We start from the raw sequence: 24,449 nt of genomic DNA, 5'->3' as shown, positions 1-24,449 counted from the left end.
GAAAGAGTGGGAATAAATAGATCATTTCTGATTGGCTGTCAGTGACTAGAGGTGTTCTACAGGGGTCTGTGTTGGAACCACTTCTTTTTACATTACAGTATACCTCGATAATTTGGATGACGGAATTGAATCATAGAATCGAAGAAGCATAGACATCTACAACACATTACAGGCCATTCGGCCCACAATGTTGTGCCAGCCATGTAACCTGCTCTAGAAAATGCCTAGAATTTGCCTACTGCATTGCCCTCTATTTTTCTAAGCTCCACATACCTATCTAAGAGGCTCTTAAGACACACTGCTCTATCCGCCTCTACCACTGTGGCTGGCAGTGTATTCCACACGCCCACTACTCTCTGTGTAAAAAAACTTACCCCTGATATCTCCTCTCTACCTACTTCCAAGCACCTGAAAACTATTCCTCCTCGTGTTAGCCATTTCAGCCCTGGGGAAAAAACCTCCAGCTATCCACACGATCAATGCCTCAAGCAAATTGATGGCTTTGTGACCAAGTTTGCAGACAATACTAAGATAGGTGGAAGAGCAAGTAGTGCTGAGGAAGCAGAAGTCTGCAGAAGGACAGACAGATTAGGAGAATGGGCAAAGAAGTGGCAGGTGGAACGCTGTGTAGGGAAACGTGTGGTCATGCACTTCGGTAGAAGAAATAAAAGCTTAGATTATTTTCTAAATGGAGAGAAAATTCAAAAATCTGTGGTGAAAAGGAACTTGTGAGTCTTTGTGCAGGATTCCTTAAAGGTTAATTTGCAGTTGGAATCAGTTGTGAGGAAGGTAAATGCAATGTTAGTATTCATTTTCTGAGGACTAGACTATAAAAACAAGGATGCAATGTTGAATGAAGCTTTATAATACACTGGTGAGACCTCATTGGGAGCATTGCGAGCAGCTTGGGGCCTCTTATCTTAGAATGGATGTGCAGAAACTGGAGAGGGTTCAAAGGAGATTCATGGAAGTGATTCCAGGATTGAATGGCTTAGTATATGAAGAGCATTTAACAACTCTTGGCCTGTACTCACTGGAATTCAGAAGTATGAAGAATTCATTGAAACCTATCGAATATTGAAAGGCCTTGATAGAATGAATGTGGAGAGGATGTTTCCTATAGCGGACACAGCCTGAGAATAGAGGGATGTCAACTTAGAATGGAGATGAGGAGGAATTTCTTTAGCTAGGGAGTAGTGAGTCTGTGGAATTCGTTTTCACAGGTGGTTGTGGAGGCCAAGTCATTGGGTATATTTAAGACAGAAGTTGATAGATTCTTGATTAGTCAGAGCATGAAGGGTTATGGGAAATAGGCAGGAGATTGAGGGAAATGGATCAGCAATGGGCCATATGACCTAATTCTACTCCTATATCTTATGGGCCTATGGTCTTATGAAGAGTGCTGTTGCAGCAAAGCCTAGCGGCTTTGAGACCAGTTGCTGAACTGCCTTTGAAACACTATCACCTCAACAGCAACAATTGATCATAAAAACACACACAAACGCATGCAGAAATGCACACACACAGAAAGATGCACAAACAAATGTTCCAAAGAATAATGACCAGCTCCTGACTTTCGTTCCTTCTTCCCAGTTACCTCTGAAAATGTCTCGGCTGATGTCATCTTTCCTGATGAAATTCCCATCTTGCAGTGGTTGAGGTGGTAACATAGCGTTTAGCACCCGTTCAGGTGACACAGATGGGTTGCACATGCTGTCTGAAGAACTGAACTGTATTTCCTTGGATGTCCCAGCCAGCTCAGGTTACAAATGCACAGCAGGTCACTTGCAGCAAATTTCATCACAGACAGAGAAGGCCAGAAGGAACACACACACACTGAACTGATTTAACCTATTTAAGATAATTAAGTAACAATCTTCTCTTCAAGTTATTGTTTGCTTATTATTAGGTGTCTGAGCCATAAAATAAAAGAGTGTAATATTTTATATGCTGGATGCTGCAGCCTTTAAGCCATTTTATGAGGACTCAAAGACTTTGGCTTCAGTGCCTTTGGAACTAGGTATTTGAGGAGAAATTGCATATGACCCAAAGTATTGGGAATAGGTAGTGAGTGGGCAAAACAAATTAAAGGAGTTACAGGGAGCTAATGAAAGGAAAATTATTTGCAGAACAGGTTTCTGTGATCTCTCCCACACTGTCTGCAACGGCGGTGAAAGCAAACCTGAAACGGGATTTCAAATGAATTTGTAAAGTGCTGAGGGGGAATCAGGCACTTAGCTCCAGCAGAATTCACTGTCCACAAGCTAGTGCTGTTGCCAGATCTGTAAGAAAAAGTGCTGCAGCAGGCATTGAGTCAAGGTGGAAATAGATTTCGAAAATTGGTTATTTGCGTCACGTTTACCGAGAAACAGTGAAGAGCTTCTCTTGCATACTGGTTATACTGATCAGGTCATTACACAACGCACTGAGCTACAACAAGATAAACCTCTACCAAATATTCTCTCAACTCTTCTCCTTTGTTTGTGTGAAATATTTTTAATATACATGTAGTGGCTACATTAAAGCAAATATCTAATCAGCCAATTATGTGGCACCAACTCAATGCATAAAAGCATCCAGACATGGTCAAGAGCTTCAGTTGTTATTCAAACCAGACATCAGAATGGGGAGGAAATATGGTCTAAATGATTTTGACTGTGGAATGATTGTTGGTGACAGACGGGGTGGTTTGAGTGTCTCAGAAACTGCTGATCTCCTGGGATTTTCACGAACAACAGTCCCTAGATTTTACAGAGAATGGTGCGAAAGGACAACATGCAGTGAGCAGTGATTCGGTGAGGGAAAATGGCCTGTGAATGAGAGAGGTCAGAGGAGAATGGTCAGGCTGGTTCAAGCTGACAGGAAGATGACAATAACTCAGATAACCACGCGTGACAACAGTGGTGCATAGAAGAGCATCTCTGAATGCACAACACGTTGAACCTTGAAGCAGATGGGCTACAGCAGCAGAAGACCATGAACATACTCAGTGGTCACTTTATTAGATACGTAGGTACCTAACAAAATGGTAAAATAATGTATATAACATGACTCCCAATATCACTGGATGCTACAAACCAACTATAAGCTTTATTTTTGTCAAACATTCAGAGTTATAATGCAAACACATAGGAGGCAATTTGCACAGCACAACATGATACTAACCTGATATTGATGTTACCTGAGGGATTGGGATCTGCGGGTCTTCTATGCTCTTCTTTGAAGTTTAGCCGTTGGTTGTTAAGTACACCAGAGAGGGCAGGAGAAGCTTTCAACTTAATATTTCTTCCTCAGAAAGGCATAGAAGTTTGACAGCTTCGACTTGGTGGTCAGGAGCGGGTAACTGAACTTGATGACCTTCAAGTGAAAATGCTTCTTGAATCACAGGGCCTTTTACAGTCCCCTTTTATTAAACAAAGGCATCCAGCAGCTAAATGGAATCAGAGAAAGTACATGGAAAAGAACTGGGCATTAAGCGGAAGGTTTGCAGAAGAGAAAAAGACATTTAAAAATATATTAAACATCACAGTTTAAAAGAAAACTCAAGGTAGTTCAAATGTGTGATTAAACAAGGGGCCCAGCAGAGTGAAACCTGAAAGAATTGTGTTGATCTGTGACACTCTAATGACATCACAACTTCCCTATAAATATAGGTAGTAGTGTGCAAACATTCAGTGCCTCCCAGGGCTGTCAGCTTTGCATCCTGGTTTAGATATTTCTGCTGGCTTCTCCAGGAAGCTTCCCTGCTATCGGAATCCTCAGCTGGATACTTGGGGTTTCACTATGGCAGGAACAAAACTCCTCTGGTTTGCCTGTCTCTGTGTTGCGGGGATGTGTGTGGTCACAGCCCAGTCATCCAGATCCAAATCAAAAGCTGGCAAAGGTAACCAAGGTCTCGTTCTACATCTGTGTGTGTGTGTGTGTCTAAGAGAGAGAGAGAGAGAGTGTTTGCGTGTGTGTGTCCATGTGTGAATTGGCACAAGAGTGTGCGTGTGCATGTTTGTGTCTGAGTGTGCATGCATGTGTGAGTGCATGTGTGTTTGTGAGTGCATGTGAGTGTATTTGTGTATGTGAGTGCGTGTGTGTGTTTGTCTGAACATTTAAAAGTGTCAGCATGACAGTGTGGAGGTAAGACCAATTCTGTGGTGTGTACACGCATGTGTTTGTGTATACTGTGTTTATGGGATGGGGCTATAGCTGTAGATGGGCTCAGTAGTGTTTAAAAAGATGTCAGGCATTAAGGATAATAGTCATTCTACAACAGTGCAGGTCATGAAGTCTTCTGAGAGATATATGTGTGTGTGTGTGTGTGTGTGTGTGTGTGTAAGAGAGGAAGTTCCCTCCGCTGTGCACGGATGTGCTTGTATGAGCATATGGACGTGTGAGCAGGAGTATGTGTGCAATCGAATCCATTTCTGAGTTGTGTACATACATATGTTTGCATATACTGTGGTTATGTAGTGGGGGTGCAATTGCTGATGGGTCAGTGGAGTTTGGAAAGGAGTCAAGCCGTTAGTATTGAGGATAATCGGCACTTACAGCAATCCATATCATGAAGTCATCTGAGAGATATGTGTGTGCGTGTGCGTGCGTGTGTGTGTGTGTGTGTGTGCGTGTGCGTGTGCGTGTGCGTGTGTGTGTGTGCGTGCGTGTGTGCATGCGTGTGCATGTGCGTGTGTGTCCGTGTGTGTGCGTGTGTGTGCGTGCGTGCGTATGTGTGCGTGTACGTGCGTGTATGTGTGTGTGTGTGCATGTGCGTGCGTGTGTGTGTGTGTGTGTGTACGTGTGTGCGCGTGTGTGTGTGTGTGTTTGTGTGTGTGTGTGTGTGTGTGTGTGTGCGTGCACGTGCGTGATTGTGTGTTTGTGTGTGTGTGTGTGTAGAGAGGAAGCTTTGTCTATTCAAATCTGCAAGATAAACATCTTATACACAAAGAGAAAATGTAAAGGGAGTGGAGACACAGGGTCCTGGATTAGGTGTCATGAGAAGACTCTCCAAATATTTGAATATCTCCCCTCCCTGAGTAGAATGTGCTTAAGCGTCGGCAGTAAGGTCAACTTCCAAGTCAACTTACTTTAGAATGGTTTCTCTTGACTCTAGAGTGCTGCAATGTTTTTCTAAGCCTGAGTAAACTGGAAACATTTCTCATTAAATGCTGAGTGAATTGATAGAACCTGGTAGGATGAATGTTGCCGTTGTCCTGAGGAAGGATCTCGGCCTGAGGAAGGGAACCAGCCTAAAGAAGGGTCTCGGCCTGATGAAGGGTCTCAGCCTGAAATGTTGCCTGTTTAGACACTGCCTGACCTGTTGAGTTCCTCTAGCATTTTCTGTGGGTTGCTCTGGAGTTCCAGCATCTATAGAAGCTCTTGTGTTAACATTAGCCCTGCAGCATTCACATAACTCAGCAAATTGGCTTCATTTTCAGTCAGTTTGAAACAGCCGACCCATGTATTCAGGCAGTGAAAAGGGAACGTTTTCAGCAGCTTTGCAACATAAGGGATCTACCCACTAGCAGGAGGTTGGCGGGACTGGATTTTAAATGGCTTATCCTCCCCCTAATTCTGCTTCTCTCCTGTAATGATCAGTTTTTCACCTGCTGGGTTAATGTCGTTCCTAAAGTGTATTGAATTTTTACGAATGTAATTACACATAGTAAAGACATCCATTAGTCTTGTGAGACCATGGCTCTGCGCCTGGAAAGTCTTCACTCTCCAGGGCGCAGGCCTGGGCAAGGTTGTATGGAAGACCAGCGGCTGCCCATGCTGCAAGTCTCCCCTCTCCACAACACCAATGTTGTCCAAGGGAAGGGCATTAGGACCCATACAGCTTGGCACCAGTGTCATCGCAGAGCAATGTGCGTTTAAGTGCCTTGCTCAAGGACACAACACGTTGCCTCGGCTGGGGCTCGAACTCACGACCTTTAGGTCGCTAGTCCAATGCCTTAACCACTTGGCCACATGCCCACACATAGTGGCTACTTTAATAGGAGCCTCCTATACATAATAAAGTAACCACTGAGTGTACGATTGTGGTCTTCTGCTACTGGAGGCCATCGATGTGTTGTGCATTCAGAGATGTTCTTCTGCACACCACTGCTGTAACGTGTGGTTATTTGAGTTCCTGTTGCCTTCCTGTCAGCTTGAACCACTCTGGCCATTCTCCTCTGACTTCTCTCCATTAATAAGATGTTTTCATCCACAGGACTACAGCTCACTGGATTTTTTTTTGCACCATTCTCTGTAAACTCTAGTGACTGTTGTGCTGGAAAATTCCAGGAGATCAGCAGTTTCTGAGATACTCAAACCACCCTGTCTGGCGCCAACAATCATTCCATGGTCAAAGTCAATTAGATCACATTTCTTCCCCATTCCGTTGTTTGATCCGAACAATAACTGGACCTCTTGACCTCTTGAATTGCTGCCACATGATTGGCTGATTAGATAGTTGTATTAACAAGGAAATGTACAGGTGTACCTAATAAAGTGGACACTGACTGTAGCCCCAAACATATTTGAAAAAAAACATATGAAAGCATTTGGCCTATTATTAAATGCTGATTACCTTTTAGATCTTGGTTGGACAGTAGCAGAATTCCCAGTGTGACTTCACTGATTTTTCCTAACACTTAGGCTCATTTGTAATGTACTTGCATAAGTTTGTCAAAAACTTCTGATTGCTGCTACTTTCAATATGCAAAGTAAAGGAATGAAAGCTTGCATTTTAAAGCATTTTTATCCATCCGGGAACATTACTTTCTTTTAATTGTTTCTCCATAGAGCTGGATTTGCATAATTTATTTGGTTTGCAACTTCTGACAATGTATCAACTAATGAATGTGCTGGCTGAAGTGCATAAGAATAAGGTTGCTTCTTAGTATTTTCAAGTTCAAATTTAATCGTTGTTCTACCATACTCATTTTATTTATTGAGATACAGCGCTGAATAGCCCCTTGGAGCGGCACTCGGCTCGGCAATCCCCCGATGTAATCCTAGGCTATTCGCAGGACAGTTTACAATGACCAATTAACCTGCCAACTGGTACGCCTTTGGACTGTGGGAGGAAATCGGAGCACCCAGAGGGTAGAACAGTCAAACTCCTTACAGGAGCAGCAAGGTTTGAACCTGGGTCCCCAGTACTGCGAGGCGTTGTGCTAACCACTACGCTACCGTGCCACCCACGCTTGTAGATAAACAGAACAGCGCTCCCCTGGGCCAAGATACAAAGCACAGTACATACAGTCACACACAGCACAGCATAACACATATAGTTATGGTAGCACGTACAGTACTGAGCAAAACTTTTAAGCACCTTAGATTTTATATATGGTATCATAAGACCATAAGACATAGGAGCAGCATTAGGCCATTCAGCCCATCACTGCTCTGCTATTCTATCATGGCTGATCCCAGATCCCACTGAACCCCATGCAGCAGCCTTCTTGCCATATTCTTTGATGCCCTGACCGATCAGGAAACAATCAAGTTCTGTCTTAATATACACACAGACTTGGCCTGCACCACAGTCATTCCACAGAATCGCTATTCTCTGGTTAAAAAAAAATCCTCCTTACCTTTGTTCTAAAGGGTGGCCCCTCAGTGCCCTCTAGAACTACATATTCCCACCATAGGAAGCATCCTCTCCACATCCACCCTATCTATTCCTTTCAACATTCGGTAGGTTTCAATGAGATCCCCACAAGTTCTTGTGAGTACAGGCCCAAAGCTGCCAAACGCTCCTCATATGTTAACCCCTGCATTCCCAGAATCACCCTTGTGAAATTCCTCTAGATTCTCTCCAATTGCAACACATCCTTTCTGAGATATGGGATCCAAAACTGTTGACAATACTCTAAGTGCAGCCGGACGAGTGTCTTATAAAGGCTCAGCATTATCTCCTTGGTTTTATATTCTATTCCCCTTGAAATGAATGCCAACATTGCATTTTCCTTCCCTATCACAGACTTAACCTGTAAATTAACCTTCTGATAGTCTTGCACAAAGACTTCTAAGTCCATCTGCACCTCTGATGTTTGAACATTCTCCCCATTTAGGTAATAGTCCACACCGTTGTTCCTTTTACCAAAATGCATTATCATACATTTCCCAACACTGTACTCCATCCGTTACTTTTTTGCCCAATCTTCCAATTTGTCTAAGTCCTGCTGCAATTGCGTTGCTTCCTCAGCACTATCTACCCCTCTACCTATCTTCGTGTCACCCGCAAACTTTGCCTCAAGGCCATCAATTCCATTATCTAAATCATTGACAAACAATGTGAAAAGTTGCGGTCCCAATACTGACCCATAAGGAACACCATTAGTCACCAGCAGCCAATCAGAAAAGGCCCCTTTTATTCCCACTCATTGCCTCCTGCCTGTCAGCCGTTCCTCTATCCATGCCAGTATCTTTCCTGTAATGCCATAGGATTTTATCTTGTTGAGCAGACTCAAGTGTGGCACCTTATCAAACACCTTCTGAAAATCCAAGTAAATGACATCCACTGCCTCTCTTTTGTCCACTCTGTTTGAAGAACTCCAACAGATTTGTCAGGCAAGATTTCCCTTTACAGATATTATGCTGACTTTGACATATTTTATCATTAGTCTCCAATTATCTGGAAACCTCATCCTTAATAACGCCAACACTTTACCAACTACTGAGGTTAGGGTTCCTTTCTTTTGCTTCCATCCCTTAAAGAGTGGAGTGACATTTGCCAGTCCTCCGGGACCATGGCAGGATCAAGTGACTGTTATCTCTTCGGCAACCTCTCTCAGGACTCCAGGATGTAGTCCATCTGGTCCAGGTGACTTATCCACCTTAAAACATTTGAGTTTGCTTAGCACTTTTTCCTTTGTAATAGCAATAGCACTCATTGCTGCTCCCTGACATGCACAAACCTCTGGCACACTGCTAATGTTTCAGATGGTTTGGCCTCCACAGAGCCCTGATCTCAATATCATCGAGGCCGTCTGGGATTATCTGAAGAGGAAGAAGCAAATGAGACAGTCAAAGTCTGTAGAGGAACTGTAGAAGTTATCCAGGATGCTTGGACCAACCTACCAGCCGATTTTTGTATAAAACTGCACGACAGTGTACCGAAGAAAATTGATGAAACTTTAAAGGCAAAGGGTGGTTGCACCAAATTTGGATTTGAATTAGTTTTTTACTGTTTATTGTTCTTTATATTAAATTTTCTGATATTAAGAAACTTTTCATTTCATTATTTTTGGAAGCATCTTCGTTTTACAGCATTTTTTTCCGTGTGCCTAAGACTTTTGCGCAGAACTGTACAGATTCAAAATATGAGCACAAGTCCTGGAGTGGCATGGCCTGAGAATTGATGGTGCATGGGATGTTGTCCTGAAGCCACGTTTCTACAAGAACATGCACACAGCGGTTCCCCATCTTGCGCTGGGTCAGCCATAGACAAACGCTGATCCAGCTTGTCTTCCAGGAAGCAAACACTGGCGAGTAGCCCAATGGGAGAGCTGGCCTGCAGGGTGCAGCCACCAACCCAGCATGCCCCCAGTGTTTCTGTTCTCTACCAGGCTGCCTCCCCTCCTGCGGCTGTAACAGGCAACGCCATGGTATGAGGGTCTGGTCACGCACAGCAACTGCGGCCAAGCAGCCCCATTGCCGTCGGTCTCACCAATGAACCAATGAACCAAATTTGTCATATTTTGTTTATTTCTACAGTGCCACTGCATTCAGGATAACCTGATGTGTCACTCGCTGCATTAGATTTGAAGTGTAGTCACAAACCTAATGTAGAAAACCTGAGATTCAATATAAGCACTGCAGGAGATACCGTAGCATTAGGACAAGGACTGTTATGATGGGAAACAGCTTGTTCACCCAGGCGGTGAAACTACTCAGCTCCCTGCCACCACCCAGGTCTCATCACGCATGAAGTGCCTGTAGTGTTACACTGTTTACTTTTTAACTTGGGACATAAATACGTATAATTATTTATTAATTTATTTACAGTAATATTACCTTATTTGTTCTGTACTGTATTCATGCTACATGTCTTTCTGGTTTCTGTTTACTCCCTTTTTTAATTGCTGTTTTGTTCAATTCTGTTCAGGGTCAACTGGCTCTGCAGCCCGCAGTCAACAAACGACACAACGCTAAGTTGAACTGAACTGAACCGAACATTTAGACCATTTCAATGACTCTGTGATCTGGTGTTTCATATTCTGTGCTTTTTGTCGTTTTCTGTCATTTGCTCGATTTGTTCTTTGTTTTGCACTTTGGGTGTTTGATGTTTTCTTTGAATGGGTTCCATGGTGTTTCTTTGTTTCGTGGTTGTCTGTGGGAAGATGAATCTCAGGGTTGTATACTGCATGAATACCCTAATAATAAATGTACTTTGTTGTGCACCTTGGTCTGTTGTTTCGTTTGGCAGTATACATCTATTCTGTTAAATGACAATGAAATTGGCCTTAACCTGACTTGACTTAATAATCTGATGTACCTTTCACTGTAGTAGTTTTGGAGTGTAGTCACCCACTTATTATGTAAAACTTGATATTCAATATAAGTACTGCAATTTTCAAATTATCAATGTGATGATTTGGTAATCTGCCTTAGGTGGCAAAATCAAAGTGGAGTGTATTGTCACGTGCACGAGTACATGTATGTATAAATGCAATGAAAAACGTAATTGAAGCAGCATCACAGGAACATAGCATTATCTAAGTAGTATTCCCAAGAAAAGATTCAGATTTGTTTATGTATCACATGCACATTGGAACGTACAGTCAACTGCATCGTTCCCATTAACAATCAACAGAACCTTTGCTGGGGACAGCCTATAAGCGTCATCACACATCCCAGCACCAAAATAAAATGCTGACAATTAAACATATCATTCAGTATATACTAAACAATAATTAAACACAGTTGTTGCAACAAAAACACAATTGGAACAGGGGGAAAAAGGCCCATTTTAGCTCAAAGTGATCAGAGTGGTCATTAGAGTTTTGAATTTTAAGCTGGAGTGGTGATTAGGATTTTGCTGGTTGATCTAAGACATGAATGGCTGAAGGAAAGTAGCTGTTCTTGAACATGGTGGTGTGGGTCTTCCTGCTTCTGTACCTCCTGCCCAATGGTAGGTGTGAGAAGATGGCATAGGGGCATGATCTAGATGGTTGGGATCTTTAATGAGTCCTGAAGAAGGGTCTCAGCTTGAAACATCAAAGGTTTATTCATTTCCAAAGATGCTGCCTGACCTGTTGAGTTCCTGTGGCTCTTTGTATGTGTTGCTTTGATGATAGATGTTGCCTTTTTGAGGAGGTAATTATAATGAGATAAAGATTTAATGGGACATCTTGGAAAAGTTGCCTTGCTTTTCCTCAAAATAGCATCAAAGGATCACTTATATTCCACCAAGTGAGTAGGTGGGGCCTGGGTCATATTTCCATTGACAGTATGGCACTCCTTCAGCTGGAGAGCATGTCAAGTTAGTCTGTTGTGTTTCTAAAACAAACGATATTTCAACCCAGTGAAGACATACGCTCAACAATTCAGGAATAGCTTCTTCCCCTCTGCTCTGTGATTTCTGAATGGACTTTGTATCCAAGATCTACCTCGCTACTTCTTTTATTTCTATTTTTGCACTACTTAATTAATTTAACTGTTTAAGATACATACTGTATATACTTACTGTAATTCATGGTTTTTCCCTCTATTATTATGTATTGCATTGTACTGCTACTACAAAGACAACAAATTTCACACATATGCTAGTGATATTAAACCTGATTCTGATTCATATTTTATGAATGTGCTACCCAATCTCAACCTTCATCCTGTGACACCAATTAGTCAAAGATCTGTGGAAGGATAAAATGGAATTAGGGTAGGATTTCATAGACAGAGGTACTTGATGCATGGGTGCATGACATCAGTGGGACTACGAGTCTGTTTCCACACAGACATCGAGCATTATGTACCACTAAACCCCACAAGATCATTAGAGTGTTTAACTTTCAGTCAAGCGTCGTGGTTGCATTATAGGTCAGAGCATGAACATGGAGTCACTAGCAGTGTATAACCACACTGAGAACAGGATAAAGTGCTAGAACATGTCAAAGTTAAGAAAGAGGATGTTTTGGAACTTTCATAAAAACTTCAGGATAGATAAGCCCCTGGTGCTGGACAAGAAATATCTGAGGTTACCATGGGAAGTGAGAGAAGAGAGTGCTGCGCTGCTGGCAATGATCTTTGCATCATCACTGGCCACAGGAGTAGTTCCAGAAAATTGTTGGATCTATCCACCAAACGTCATTCCTTTGTTCAAGAAGGTAATAGGGATAATCCTGGGAATTATAGACCAGCAAGCCTTACATCAGTGATGGGTAAACTATTGGAGAGGATTCTTAGAGACAGGATTTATGTATGTTTGCAGTAGCATAGCTTGCTCAGGGATTATCAGCATGGTTTTGTGAGGGACAGGCCATGGCTTGTGAGCCTTATTGATCTCAAGGAAGTGACAAAACAAATTGATGAAGGTAGATCAGTGGGTATTGAAAGGCCTAGCGAGAGTGGATACGGAGAAGATGTTCCTGTATGGGTGATTCCAGGAGCAAACGGCACAGCCTCTGAACAGATGGATGTCCATTCAGAACAGATATGAGAAAGATGTTTTTTAGCCAGAGAGTGGTGAGTCTGTGGAATTCATTGCCATGGACGGCAGTGGAAGCCAAGTCATTGAGTATACCTAAAGAGGTTGAGAGGTTAATAAAAATTCAGCCACTTTGCTCCAAGTAGGATGTCACATACAGGCCAAGCAGGATTTCTTGACTAGTCAGAGTGTCAAAGGTTATGGGAGAAGGCAGAGAATCGGGTTGAGACGGATAATAAATCAGCCAGGATGACATTGCAGAGCAGCCTCAATGGGCCAAATGGCCACAATTCTGCTCCAATGTTATTGTTGTCTTATGGATATGGTGTATATGATAAGCTCATTCAGCAAGTCAGGAGGCATGGCATCCAGGGAAACCTGGCTGTGTGGATTTGGCATTGGCTTGTCCACAAAAGGCACTGAGTGGTAGTAGATGGAGTGTCTTCTGACTGGCGGTCAATGACTAGTGGTGGTCCACAGGGATCTGTTCTGGGACCCCTTCGCTTTGTGACTTTTATAAATGACTTGGATGAAGGAATGGAAGAGTGGGTTGATAAGTTTGCATATTACATGAAGGTTAGTGGTGTTCTGGATAGTGTAGATGGCAGTCATAAGTTACAACCGGACATTGATAGGATGCAGAGCTAGACTGAGAAGTGGCAGATGAAGTTCAATACAGAAAAGTATGAAGTGATTCACTTTGAAAAGTAGAATTTGAAGACAGAATACAGGGTTAGTGGCAGACTACTCAGCAGTGTGGAGGAACAAAGGGATCTTGCGGTCCGCATCCACAGATCCCTCAAAGTTGATAGGGTGGTTAAGGAGGAGTATGGTATGTTGGCCATCATTAATTGGAGGATTGAGTTCAAGAGATATGAGGTAATATTGCAGCTCTATAAAAGATGGCACCTGTGCAGAGGGAATCAGGGGCAACATTTCAATCTGAAGACCCATCAGATGATCTGTTCAAACAGTACTTTCTCCTGTTTTTAATTTCAGGTTTCGAGCATTTGCATTTTTAAATCTTTTTGTTCCAATCTGAAATTGACACAGTGTTGCTGAAGGAAGAGAATACGGAGCCTTATCAAGGACAAGATGTTGTTCCTGAAACTTACAAAGAGCTATATTCAGGCTTATGACTATGAATAGTGAGGGTTGTCTTAATCCATCTGGTTCACACATTGGGAGAAAATGTGGCATTTACTTGTAGTAAGAAAGCTCCACCTCGTGGAACAATGCATGAACTGCATAACTTACAGGATGAGAAATTATTATACACTGGGTCAGTGCATTTGTGCTACGATGCATGGTAGCCAATGCATGTTTTATGCATTGACCAACACTGCAAAATTCTGTTGTGCATTAGACCCACGTCTATGTTGTTAGGTCCTGTTGATTTCATGATTCAGAGACTCTTCAGAAATTTGTAGTTATGATCACTGCTGCCATCAGGAAGAAGTTATGGGAGCCTCAGTACTCACACCACCAGGTTCAGGAACAGTTATTACCTCTCAACCATCAGTCTCTTGAAACAATATAGATAACTTCACTCAATTTCACTTGCCCCATCACTGAAATATTCCCACAACCTATGGACTCACTTTCAAGGACTCTTCATCTCAAGTCCTTGATGTTTATTGCTTAGTAATTATTATTATTTATTTCTTTTTGTATTGGTGCAATTTGTTGACACAATTGGCACACTGTTTGAAATGCTCATTTTGTTGTGGTCTTCCATTGATTCTATTCTGGACATTGAGTATGCCCCCAAGAAAATGAATCTCGGGGTTGTATATGGTGATATTATATGAACTTTGATAATAAATTAACTGAACTTTATTGGATGTTTATAACAATAAGAAATAATGGTAACCAACTCACTCTTCTGTAAGAGGGAATGAGAAAGTGAAGAAGAATGAAGAACAAAGAAAATGAGATTGTGCTTGTCCTAAACTAAAAACTAGCTCACTAGAGAGGTAAAGCACATTCCAATAATAAGATGCAAGCCTGTGAAATAGGTTCAAGTTGTGTGACATCTGCTGCAGAAAACTGAAGCTTCTAAAAAAAGTACAGCATCAGCTAAACTACACTTATAGGAAAATTCACTGAACAATTGCACACAATAAAAAATAGGAAATGTTAAACTATGAAAAAAATAACAATTGTACACTCTAATCCATCAAAGCCTTGTTAAAGCCACACACAAGAGACTGCAGATACTGGAATCTGAAGGAATACACAAAGAGCTGGAGGAACTCAGTAGGCCTGGCAGCATCAGTGGGAGATAATCAACAGTTGACGTTTCAGGTCAAAACCTTTCATCTGGTCCAGATGAAAGGTCTCAACCCGAGGTATTGACTGTGCCCTTCCCTCCACAGATGCTGCCTGATCCATTGAGTTCCTCTGGAGGTATTTCCTGCCAGTGTAGTTTGTGTGGAAGTTCAGAGAGGTAATGTACAGGTTTGCAGTTGGATTTGGTTAGGGTCAGTTGATTTGGAGATGGTTCATCAAATTCAGGCTGAAGAGGGGTTTGGCGTGGTGAGGGGGAGATCTTCACAACTTCAAAGTTGTAGACTTATTGGGAACTCAGAGGTTTTTTATTGCCAGAGGGGGAGATTTGAGCACATCTTTGAGAAGGTGGGGGATTAGTGACTGCATATGCTGATATCTGGAGCAATATACAAACTGCTGATGGAACTAAGTAGGTCAATGTTTCTAGTTAAGACCCTTCATCTAGATTCCATCATTTCCTTATCAGTACCACCAGGTTCAACGACAGCTTCTACTCTGCTGTTATAAGACTTTTGAATGGTTCCTTAGGCAGATAAGGTGGAACCTTAAATCCACACTTCACTTCATCATGATCTTGCTATCGGTGAGCACTGGCAATAATGGAATTGAAGTGCAGAGAAAAGACAGACTCCCATATAGAGGTGGCAAACAGAGTTCATACTTGGGAATTCCTACAGAACATCGGTGGCTAAGGGAAGTCTCCTTAAAAAGTACAGGTGACAGAATAGTTCAGAACCCCCGAGCCTATAAAAATAATCTTAATAAGGTTAAACAATTAATCTTGGCCCGAAACATTGACTGCACTTCTTCCTATAGATGCTGCCCAGCCTGATGCGTTCCACCAGCATTTTGTGTGTGTTGTTTGAATTTCCAGCATCTGCAGATTTCTTCCTGTGAACAATTAACGATATTAGTTAAACAACAATTAACCAATTCGGGTGCTCTACAAAGGGTAGCACAACAGCGACTTGGGTTCAATTCCTGCTGCTGCCTGTTAGGAGTTTGTACATTCTCCCCGCGTTGTTTCCCTCCGGGTACTCTGGTTTATTCCCAAAGTCCAAAGACCTACTGGTTGGTAGGTTTATTGGTCTCTGTAAATTGTCCTGTGATTAGGCTAGGGTTGAATCAAGGTTGCTGGGCAACGTAGCTAGAAGGGCCTAAAAGGCCTATTCCACACTGATGACAACAAATAAAAAAACCTTGGAGTCCAATGCTCTCTGGGTCCCCACACAGGCTGGAAGAGCTCATTACACCGGCACCTTATCGTATATTTGGACTGCACTTTCTCCGCAGCTATTCAGAATCAGAATCAGGTTTATTATCACCGGCATATGACGTGAAATTTGTTAACTTAACAGCAGCAGTTCAATACATAATCTAGCAGAGAGAGAAAATATAATAATAATAAATAAAATAAAACATAATAATGAATGAACAAGTAAATCAATTACATATATTGAGTAGATTTATTAAAAATGTGCAAAAACAGAAATGCTGCATATTTAAAAAAGTGAGGTAGTGTCCAAAGCTTCAATGTCCATTTAGGAATCAGATGGCAAAGGGGAAGAAGCTGTTCCTGAATCGCTGAGTGTGTGCCTTCAGGCTTTTGTACCTGCTACCTGATGGTAACAGTGAGAAAAGGGCATGCCCTGGTTGCTGGAGGTCCTTAATGATGGATGCTGCCTTTCTGAGACACCACTCCCTAAATATGTCCTGGGTACTTTGTAGGCTAGTGCCCAAGATGGAGCTGACTAGATTTACAGCCTTCTGCAGCTTCTTTCGGTCCTGTGCAGTAGCCCCACCATACCAGAAAGTGATGCAGCCTGTCAGTATGCTCTCCAAGGTGCAACTATAGAAGTTTTTGAGTGTATTTGTTTATGCTTTATTCTGCATTGTTATTGTTTTGCCTTGTTCTACCTCAATGCAATATGTAATGATTTAATCTGTATGAACAATATGCAAGAAAAGTATTTCACTATATCTTGGAGAATGTGACAATAATAAACCAATTGCAATTCCAATTACAAGTTCACCTCTAATCACAGCGTGGATGACTGAGTATAGTGTTGCTCTTGATGCTGTGGAAAGATATGATGATTCCTATCTTCAGTTCTAGATAATTATTCTTTGCAAGTTTAGAGGCAAACATGTTAAACATACAATGAACGCACATAAAAGTTGCTGGTGAACGCAGCAGGCCAGGCAGCATCTCTAGGAAGAGGTGCAGTCAACGTTTCAGGTCGAGACCCTTCGTCAGGACTAACTGAAAGAAGAGTGAGTAAGGGATTTGAAAGTTGGAGGGGGAGGGGGAGATCCAAAATGATAGGAGAAGACAGGAGGGGGAGGGATGGAGCCAAGAGCTGGACAGGTGATTGGCAAAAGGGATACGAGAGGATCATGGGACAGGAGGTCCAGGAAGAAAGACAGTGGGGGGGGGAACCCAGAGGATGGGCAAGGGGTATAGTGAGAGGGACAGAGGGAGAAAAAGGGAGTGAGAGAAAGAATGTGTGCATAAAAATAAGTAACAGATGGGGTACGAGGGGGAGGTGGGGCCTAGCGGAAGTTAGAGAAGTTGATGTCTATGCCATCAGGTTGGAGGCTACCCAGACGGAATATAAGGTGTTGTTCCTCCAACCTGAGTGTGGCTTCATCTTTACAGTAGAGGAGGCCGTGGATAGACATGTCAGAATGGGAATGGGATGTGGAATTAAAATGTGTGGCCACTGGGAGATCCTGCTTTCTCTGGCGGACAGAGTGTAGGTGTTCAGCAAAGTGGTCTCCCAGTCTGCGTCGGGTCTCGCCAATATATAAAAGGCCACATCGGGAGCACCGGACGCAGTATATCACCCCAGTCGACTCACAGGTGAAGTGTTGCCTCACCTGGAAGGACTGTTTGGGGCCCTGAATGGTGGTAAGGGAGGAAGTGTAAGGGCATGTGTAGCACTTGTTCCGCTTATACGGATAAGTGCCAGGAGGGAGATCAGTGGGGAGGGATGGGGGGGACGAATGGACAAGGGAGTCGCATAGGGAACGATCCCTGCGGAATGCAGAGAGGGGGGGAGGGAAAGATGTGCTTAGTGGTGGGATCCCGTTGGAGGTGGTGGAAGTTATGGAGAATAATATGTTGGACCCGGAGGCTGGTGGGGTGGTAGGTGAGGACCAGGGGAACCCTATTCCTAGTGGGGTGGCGGGAGGATGGAGTGAGAGCAGATGTACGTGAAATGGGGGAGATGCGTTTAAGAGCAGAGTTTATAGTGGAGGAAGGGAAGCCCCTTTCTTTAAAAAAAGAAGACATCTTCCTCGTCCTAGAATGAAAAGCCTCATCCTGAGAGCAGATGCAGTAAAGACGGAGGAATTGCGAGAAGGGGATGGCGTTTTTGCAAGAGACAGGGTGAGAAGAGGAATAGTCCAGATAGCTGTGAGAGTCAGTAGATTTATAGTAGACATCAGTGGATAAGCTGTCTCCAGAGACAGAGACAGAAAGATCCAGAAAGGGGAGGGAGGTGTCGGAAATGGACCAGGTAAACTTGAGGGCAGGGTGAAAGTTGGAGGCAAAGTTAATATTCCAAGAGCTGGACAGGTGATAGGCAAAAGGGATACGAGAGGATCATGGGACAGGAGGTCCGGGAAGAAAGATAAGGTTCCAAGAGCTGGACAGGTGATATGGTGTAGCTATGGGCACCCGTATGGGTCCCAGCTATGCCTGCCTTTTTGTTGGCTTTGTGGAACAATCTATGTTCCCTGCCTATTCTGGTATCTGTCCCCCACTTTTCCTTCGCTATATCGACGACTGCATTGGCGCTGCTTCCTGCACGCATGCAGAACTCGTTGACTTTATTAACTTTGCCTCCAACTTTCACCCTGCCCTCATGTTTACCTGGTCCATTTCCGACACCTCCCTCCCCTTTCTAGATCTTTCTGTCTCTGTCTCTGGAGACAGCTTATCCACTGATGTCTACTATAAATCTACTGACTCTCACAGCTATCTGGACTATTCCTCTTCTCACCCTGTCTCTTGCAAAAACGCCATCCCCTTCTCGCAATTCCTCCGTCTCCGCCGCATCTGCTCTCAGGATGAGGCTTTTCATTCTAGGACGAGGGAGATGTCTTCCTTTTTTAAAGAAAGGGGCTTCCCTTCCTCCACTATCAACTCTGCTCTTAAACGCATCTCCCCCCATTTCACGTACATCTGCTCTCACTCCATCCTCCCGCCACCCCACTAGGAATAGGGTTCCCCTGGTCCTCACCTACCACCCCACCAGCCTCCGGGTCCAACATATTATTCTCCATAACTTCCGCCACCTCCAACGGGATCCCACCACTAAGCACATCTTTCCCTCCCCCCCCCCCCCTGCATTCCGCAGGGATCGCTCCCTACGCGACTCCCTTGTCCATTCGTCCCCCCCATCCCTCCCCACTGATCTCCCTCCTGGCACTTATCCGTGTAAGAGGAACAAGTGCTACACATGCCCTTACACTTCCTCCCTTACCACCATTCAGGGCCCCAAACAGTCCTTCCAGGTGAGGCAACACTTCACCTGTGAGTCGGCTGGGGTGATATACCGCATCCGGTGCTCCCGATGTGGCCTTTTATATATTGGTGAGACCCGACGCAGACTGGGAGACCGCTTTGCTGAACACCTACGCTCTGTCCGCCAGAGAAAGCAGGATCTCCCAGTGGCCACACATTTTAATTCCACATCCCATTCCCATTCTGACATGTCTATCCATGGCCTCCTCTACTGTAAAGATGAAGCCACACTCAGGTTGGAGGAACAACACATATTCTGTCTGGGTAGCCTCCAACCTGGTGGCATGAACATCGACTTCTCTATCTTCCGCTAATGCCCCACCTCCCCCTCGTACCCCATCTGTTACTCATTTTTATGCACACATTCTTTCTCTCACTCTCCTTTTTCTCCCTCTGTCCCTCTCACTATACCCCTTGCCCATCCTCTGGGTTCCCCCCCCCATCTTTCTTCCTGGACCTCCTGTCCCATGATCCTCTCGTATCCCTTTTGCCAATCACCTGTCCAGCTCTTGGCTCCATCCCTCCCCCTCCTGTCTTCTCCTATCATTTTGGATCTCCCCGTCCTCCTCCAACTTTCAAATCCCTTACTCACTCTTCCTTCAGTTAGTCCTGACGAAGGGTCTCAGCCTGAAACGTCGACTGTACCTCTTCCTAGAGATGCTGCCTGGCCTGCTGTGTTCACCAGCAACTTTGATGTGTGTTGCTTGAATTTCCAGCATCTGCAGAATTCCTGTTGTAAACATACAATGATTTTTTTTTCTGGTTAAACCACAGGTAAAGACAATTTGAGAAATGAGATTGACAAGCTGTGGCGGGAAGTAAACTTGCTTAAGGAAACACAGGCACTGCAGACTGGTGAGTCACGCACTGGGGGAGGATAGCGTAATGCCGGGGTTAGTGTTGTTCCCAGTACCAGTCTACTGCTATTCCAACTACGGGAGCCACAGTGGTGTAGCTGTTAGTGCAACACCTCACAGCGCCGTAAATCCGAGTTCAATTCCCGCCGTTTGTACATTCTCCCCGTGACTGTCTGTAAGGGTTTCCTCAGGGTGCTCCGGTTTCCTTCCACATCCCAAAGACACATGGTTAAGGTTCGTAAGTTGTGGGCATGCTATGTTGGCACTGGAAGTGTGGCAACATTTGCGGGCTGCCTCCAGCATGATGCTTAACTGCTGCGTTGGTCTTAGATGTATCCGATGCATTTCACCATATGTTTCAATGCACACGTGACAAATAAAGCTAATTTATAACATTATATGGACTAGATGGGCTGAAAGGCCTGTTTCTGTGCTGTATTTTTCCATGATTCTATAACTCTGTAAAAGCTAGTAATAAATTCAGCACAGACTAGATGGGCTGAAAGGCCTGTTTCTGTGCTGTATTTTTCCATGATTCTATAACTCTGTAAAAGCTAGTAATAAATTCAGCACAGACTAGATGGGCTGAAAGGCCTGATTCTGTGCTGTATTTTTCCTTGATTCTATGACTCTGTAAAAACTAGTAATAAATTCAGCACAGACTAGATGGGCTGAAAGGCCTGATTCTGTGCTGTAGTGCACTATAACACTCTGTCTGTAATCTTTCGGTGGCATTGCTGCCAATCCTACTGCCATTCCTGATACCAACCATCACAACTCCTCCATCTAGTGTCTGCCACTCATGATCTTTTGCTGCTTCATCTGAGGTGTTTAACAGCCATCTCCAGAATGACTTCACTGCCATTCTCGGTATCAGCTACTACTCCCTGTGCCAATAAAACACCATAATCCAATATGTTTAAGACATTATTGATGCTGGACTGGCAGATTTTTAAAAATTCTCAATATTATTATCAGTTAATACTCCAAACTTTCTAATTCACTGTTTTTAAAGATATTACACCATGCAGTAACATATTAAATGTTCTCAAAAAGCAGGTGGGTCATAGGGAGGTGTGGGAAACGGAACCAGGGCTGGCAGGAGCCACTGACACAGTGAGTTTAAAGGGAAATAGGAACTGGGTCGCTGGAGAATCCAGTTTGCCAAATATTAGACCATTGGGAACTCTGAACAACTGGAAAGTGGGTTATCAGAGGTTTGCTCTGTTACCTCTCCAGTGGGAGTATTACTCTCATTACTGATAAAAAAAACCCACCATTGCTCCATATCAGAATGTTGTCTCAACTTTGGACATCAACTATTTCAGATTCTGTGGTGGGGAAGTCATAATGAAGGACTGTGGTGCCGACAGCAGCATCTTCAATTGAGTAGGGGTCTTTTCTGCACAGCCTGGGCACTGCTTCCATCAGAGAGGACCTCATCCTACTCCCAGTACACTGCCTCCACATGGTGAGGTCCTCACCCTACTCCCAGTACACTGCCTCCACATGGTGAGATCCTCACCCTACTCCCAGTACACTGCCTCCGCATGGTGAGATCCTCACCCTACTCCCAGTACACTACCTCCACATGGTGAGGTCCTCACCCTACTCCCAGTACACTGCCTCCACATGGTGAGGTCCTCACCCTACTCCCAGTACACTGCCTCCACATGGTGAGGTCCTCACCCTACTCCCAGTACACTGCCTCCACATGGTGAGATCCTCACCCTACTCCCAGTACACTACCTCCACATGGTGAGGTCCTCACCCTACTCCCAGTACACTGCCTCCACATGGTGAGATCCTCACCCTACTCCCAGTACACTGCCTCCACATGGTGAGGTCCTCACCCTACTCCCAGTACACTGCCTCCACATGGTGAGGTCCTCACCCTACTCCCAGTACACTGCCTCCACATGGTGAGGTCCTCACCCTACTCCCAGTACACTGCCTCCACATGGTGAGGTCCTCACCCTACTCCCAGGACACTGCCTCCACATGGTGAGGTCCTCACCCTACTCCCAGGACACTGCCTCCACATGGTGAGGTCCTCACCCTACTCCCAGGACACTGCCTCCACATGGTGAGGTCCTCACCCTACTCCCAGTACACTGTCTCCACATGAGGTGAGGTCCTTACTGAACTCCTAGGACACTGTCTGCATCTGAGGATAGTTCCTCACCACACTCCCAGAACACTGCCTCTATATGAGGAGAGGTCCTCAGTGCATCGCCAGGGTACTTCTTCCATCTGAGGAGAGGTCCTCACCCCACTCACAAGATACTATCTTTTGTGAATACAGCTCAGTTTGTCCTCTTTTGTACATTGGTTTGTGTGGAGTTGTTCATTGATTCTATTGTACTTTGTTCTACTGTGAAAGCCTGCAAGAAAGTGATTCTCAGTGTAGTATACGGTGACATACAGTTTCTATACTTTGATAATAAATTTGCTTTGAAACGTTGAAAAGCATAACATAAACTAAAGATCATTTTCTCTCCTCACAGTCTGCTTGAAAGGCACAAAAGTTCACAAGAAATGTTACCTGGCATCCAAAGGCAGAAAGAGCTTTCACGCCGCCAATGAAGACTGCATCGCCCAAGGAGGAACCTTGAGTGTCCCCCGCGACAGTGACGAGAACAACTCTCTCCGCAGCTATGCCAAGAAGAGCCTGAACGGGGCTAGAGACTTCTGGATTGGAGTCAACGACATGACTTCCGAGGGCAAGTTTGTCGATGTGAATGGAATGGCGATTAGCTACTTTAACTGGGACCGTAACGAGCCACGTGGCGGGTCCAGGGAGAACTGTGCGGCAGCATCCATTGGCGGCCAAGGCAAATGGTCGGATGAAGTGTGCCGTAATGAGAAGAGCTATATCTGCGAATACCTCATTCCCTAAAGCAGCTCTAATAACAGTCATCTCCAGAGCAGTTATGGTCATTACCGTTAGGCATTTATTTTTCAATTGAAGGTGTTAAAATAAGTATCTTAAAGGATGTACAGGTTTAAAATACACCAAACAGTGAGGGATGGAAACTAATGCTCGGCAGTCACATATCACTAAAGCTGTCCATATTTTTAAACATTTGTCCACATTATTTCCAATGTCACATTTAATATCCTTCCTTATTTGTCCCTGGCACAGTATGGTTTTTGCTAGATCATTTCAGCGGTCTGGAGTCATATCTGACAATATGAGTCTTTAGTAAACAATCCTGTACTTTCATAGCGACTATTATGAATGCTCACGTTTAATTCCAGATGTATTCAGTTATCTGAATTTAAATTTCTCCAGCTATCATGGTTGGACTCAATCTCATCTCAGCAATTTGGCTGGTCAGGCTTCTTAACCGTTATGCTGCCATAGTGTTGTTCCGCACTGAATGGAAGTGAATAGCAGGCAGTATCACCTTCAAGCTTGTTTTCCTTCCTCTCCCTCCTCCTTCTTATTCCAGCATCTTCCCCCTTCCTTTAAAGTCCTAATGAAGGATCTCAATCTGAAATGTCAACTGTTGATTCATTTCCATAGATGCTGCCTGGTCTGTTGAGTTCCTCCAGCATTTTTTATGTGTTGCTCTGGATTTCCAGCATCTACAGAATCTCCTGTGTTTGTGAAGGGCCATTAAGTGGACTATCCTTGCAATGTTTCTGTGCTAAAAGCCTAATTCATTTTTAGGATTTTAAACACAAGAGATTTTGCAGAAGTTGGAAACCCAGTGTAACATAAAAAATGCTGGAGGAACTCAGCAGGTTAGGCAGCATCTATGGAGAGGTATAAAGAGTTGATATTTCAGGCCGAGAGTTTATCAAGAAGGGTCTCGGCCCAAAATATTGACTCTTTCTTCCTCTCCATAGATGCTGCTTGACCTGCTGATCTCCAGAATTTTGTGTGAGTTTTAAGATTGCTTTTATTTTTATATGGATATTTGACAGTGTTCACTCTCTTTAGCACTGTTTGTTAGAAATACGGCATTCTGATTAATCAGAATTTTAGACTCTGATTATGTCTTGATGCGATAGCCCAAGTCTGCTTTTTACAAATGCCAAGCCATTTTAGCAGAGTCTTACCAAATCCATTTTAAGGTTACTATCCTTGTTTATTCAAGGAATTACCTCCCATGCAATGCCTTAAGTGCTTCTAGGC

At 43.8% G+C, this 24,449-nt stretch overlaps 1 protein-coding gene across 1 annotated transcript; it reads left to right on the top strand.

The window, feature by feature from the left end:
* The first annotated feature begins 3,783 nt into the window (after positions 1–3,783).
* On the top strand, positions 3,784–23,836 carry clec3a (C-type lectin domain family 3, member A). The gene is made up of 3 exons (XM_072279202.1): positions 3,784–3,883; positions 20,223–20,303; positions 22,813–23,836. The coding sequence occupies exons 1-3, from the start codon at positions 3,784–3,786 to the stop codon at positions 23,202–23,204; spliced, it is 573 nt and encodes a 190-aa protein (XP_072135303.1). The 3' UTR covers positions 23,205–23,836.
* Positions 23,837–24,449: the final 613 nt, after the last annotated feature.

This window comes from Mobula birostris, chromosome 15 (assembly GCF_030028105.1).
Source record: "Mobula birostris isolate sMobBir1 chromosome 15, sMobBir1.hap1, whole genome shotgun sequence".
Lineage (NCBI taxonomy): Eukaryota > Metazoa > Chordata > Chondrichthyes > Myliobatiformes > Myliobatidae > Mobula > Mobula birostris.
The sequence above is the reverse complement of the archived record's forward strand: the minus strand, read 5'-3'. Positions and strand labels throughout refer to the sequence as shown.

What these genes read in the sequence shown, in the direction of transcription:
- clec3a (XM_072279202.1), top strand. Translation starts at nt 3,784, where the DNA reads ATGGCAGGAACAAAACTCCTCTGGTTTGCCTGTCTCTGTGTTGCGGGG. An exon ending in CAAATCAAAAGCTGGCAAAG is followed by an intron (nt 3,884 to 20,222) that starts GTAACCAAGGTC and finishes GTTAAACCACAG; the next exon opens with GTAAAGACAATTTGAGAAAT. An exon ending in AACACAGGCACTGCAGACTG is followed by an intron (nt 20,304 to 22,812) that starts GTGAGTCACGCA and finishes CTCTCCTCACAG; the next exon opens with TCTGCTTGAAAGGCACAAAA.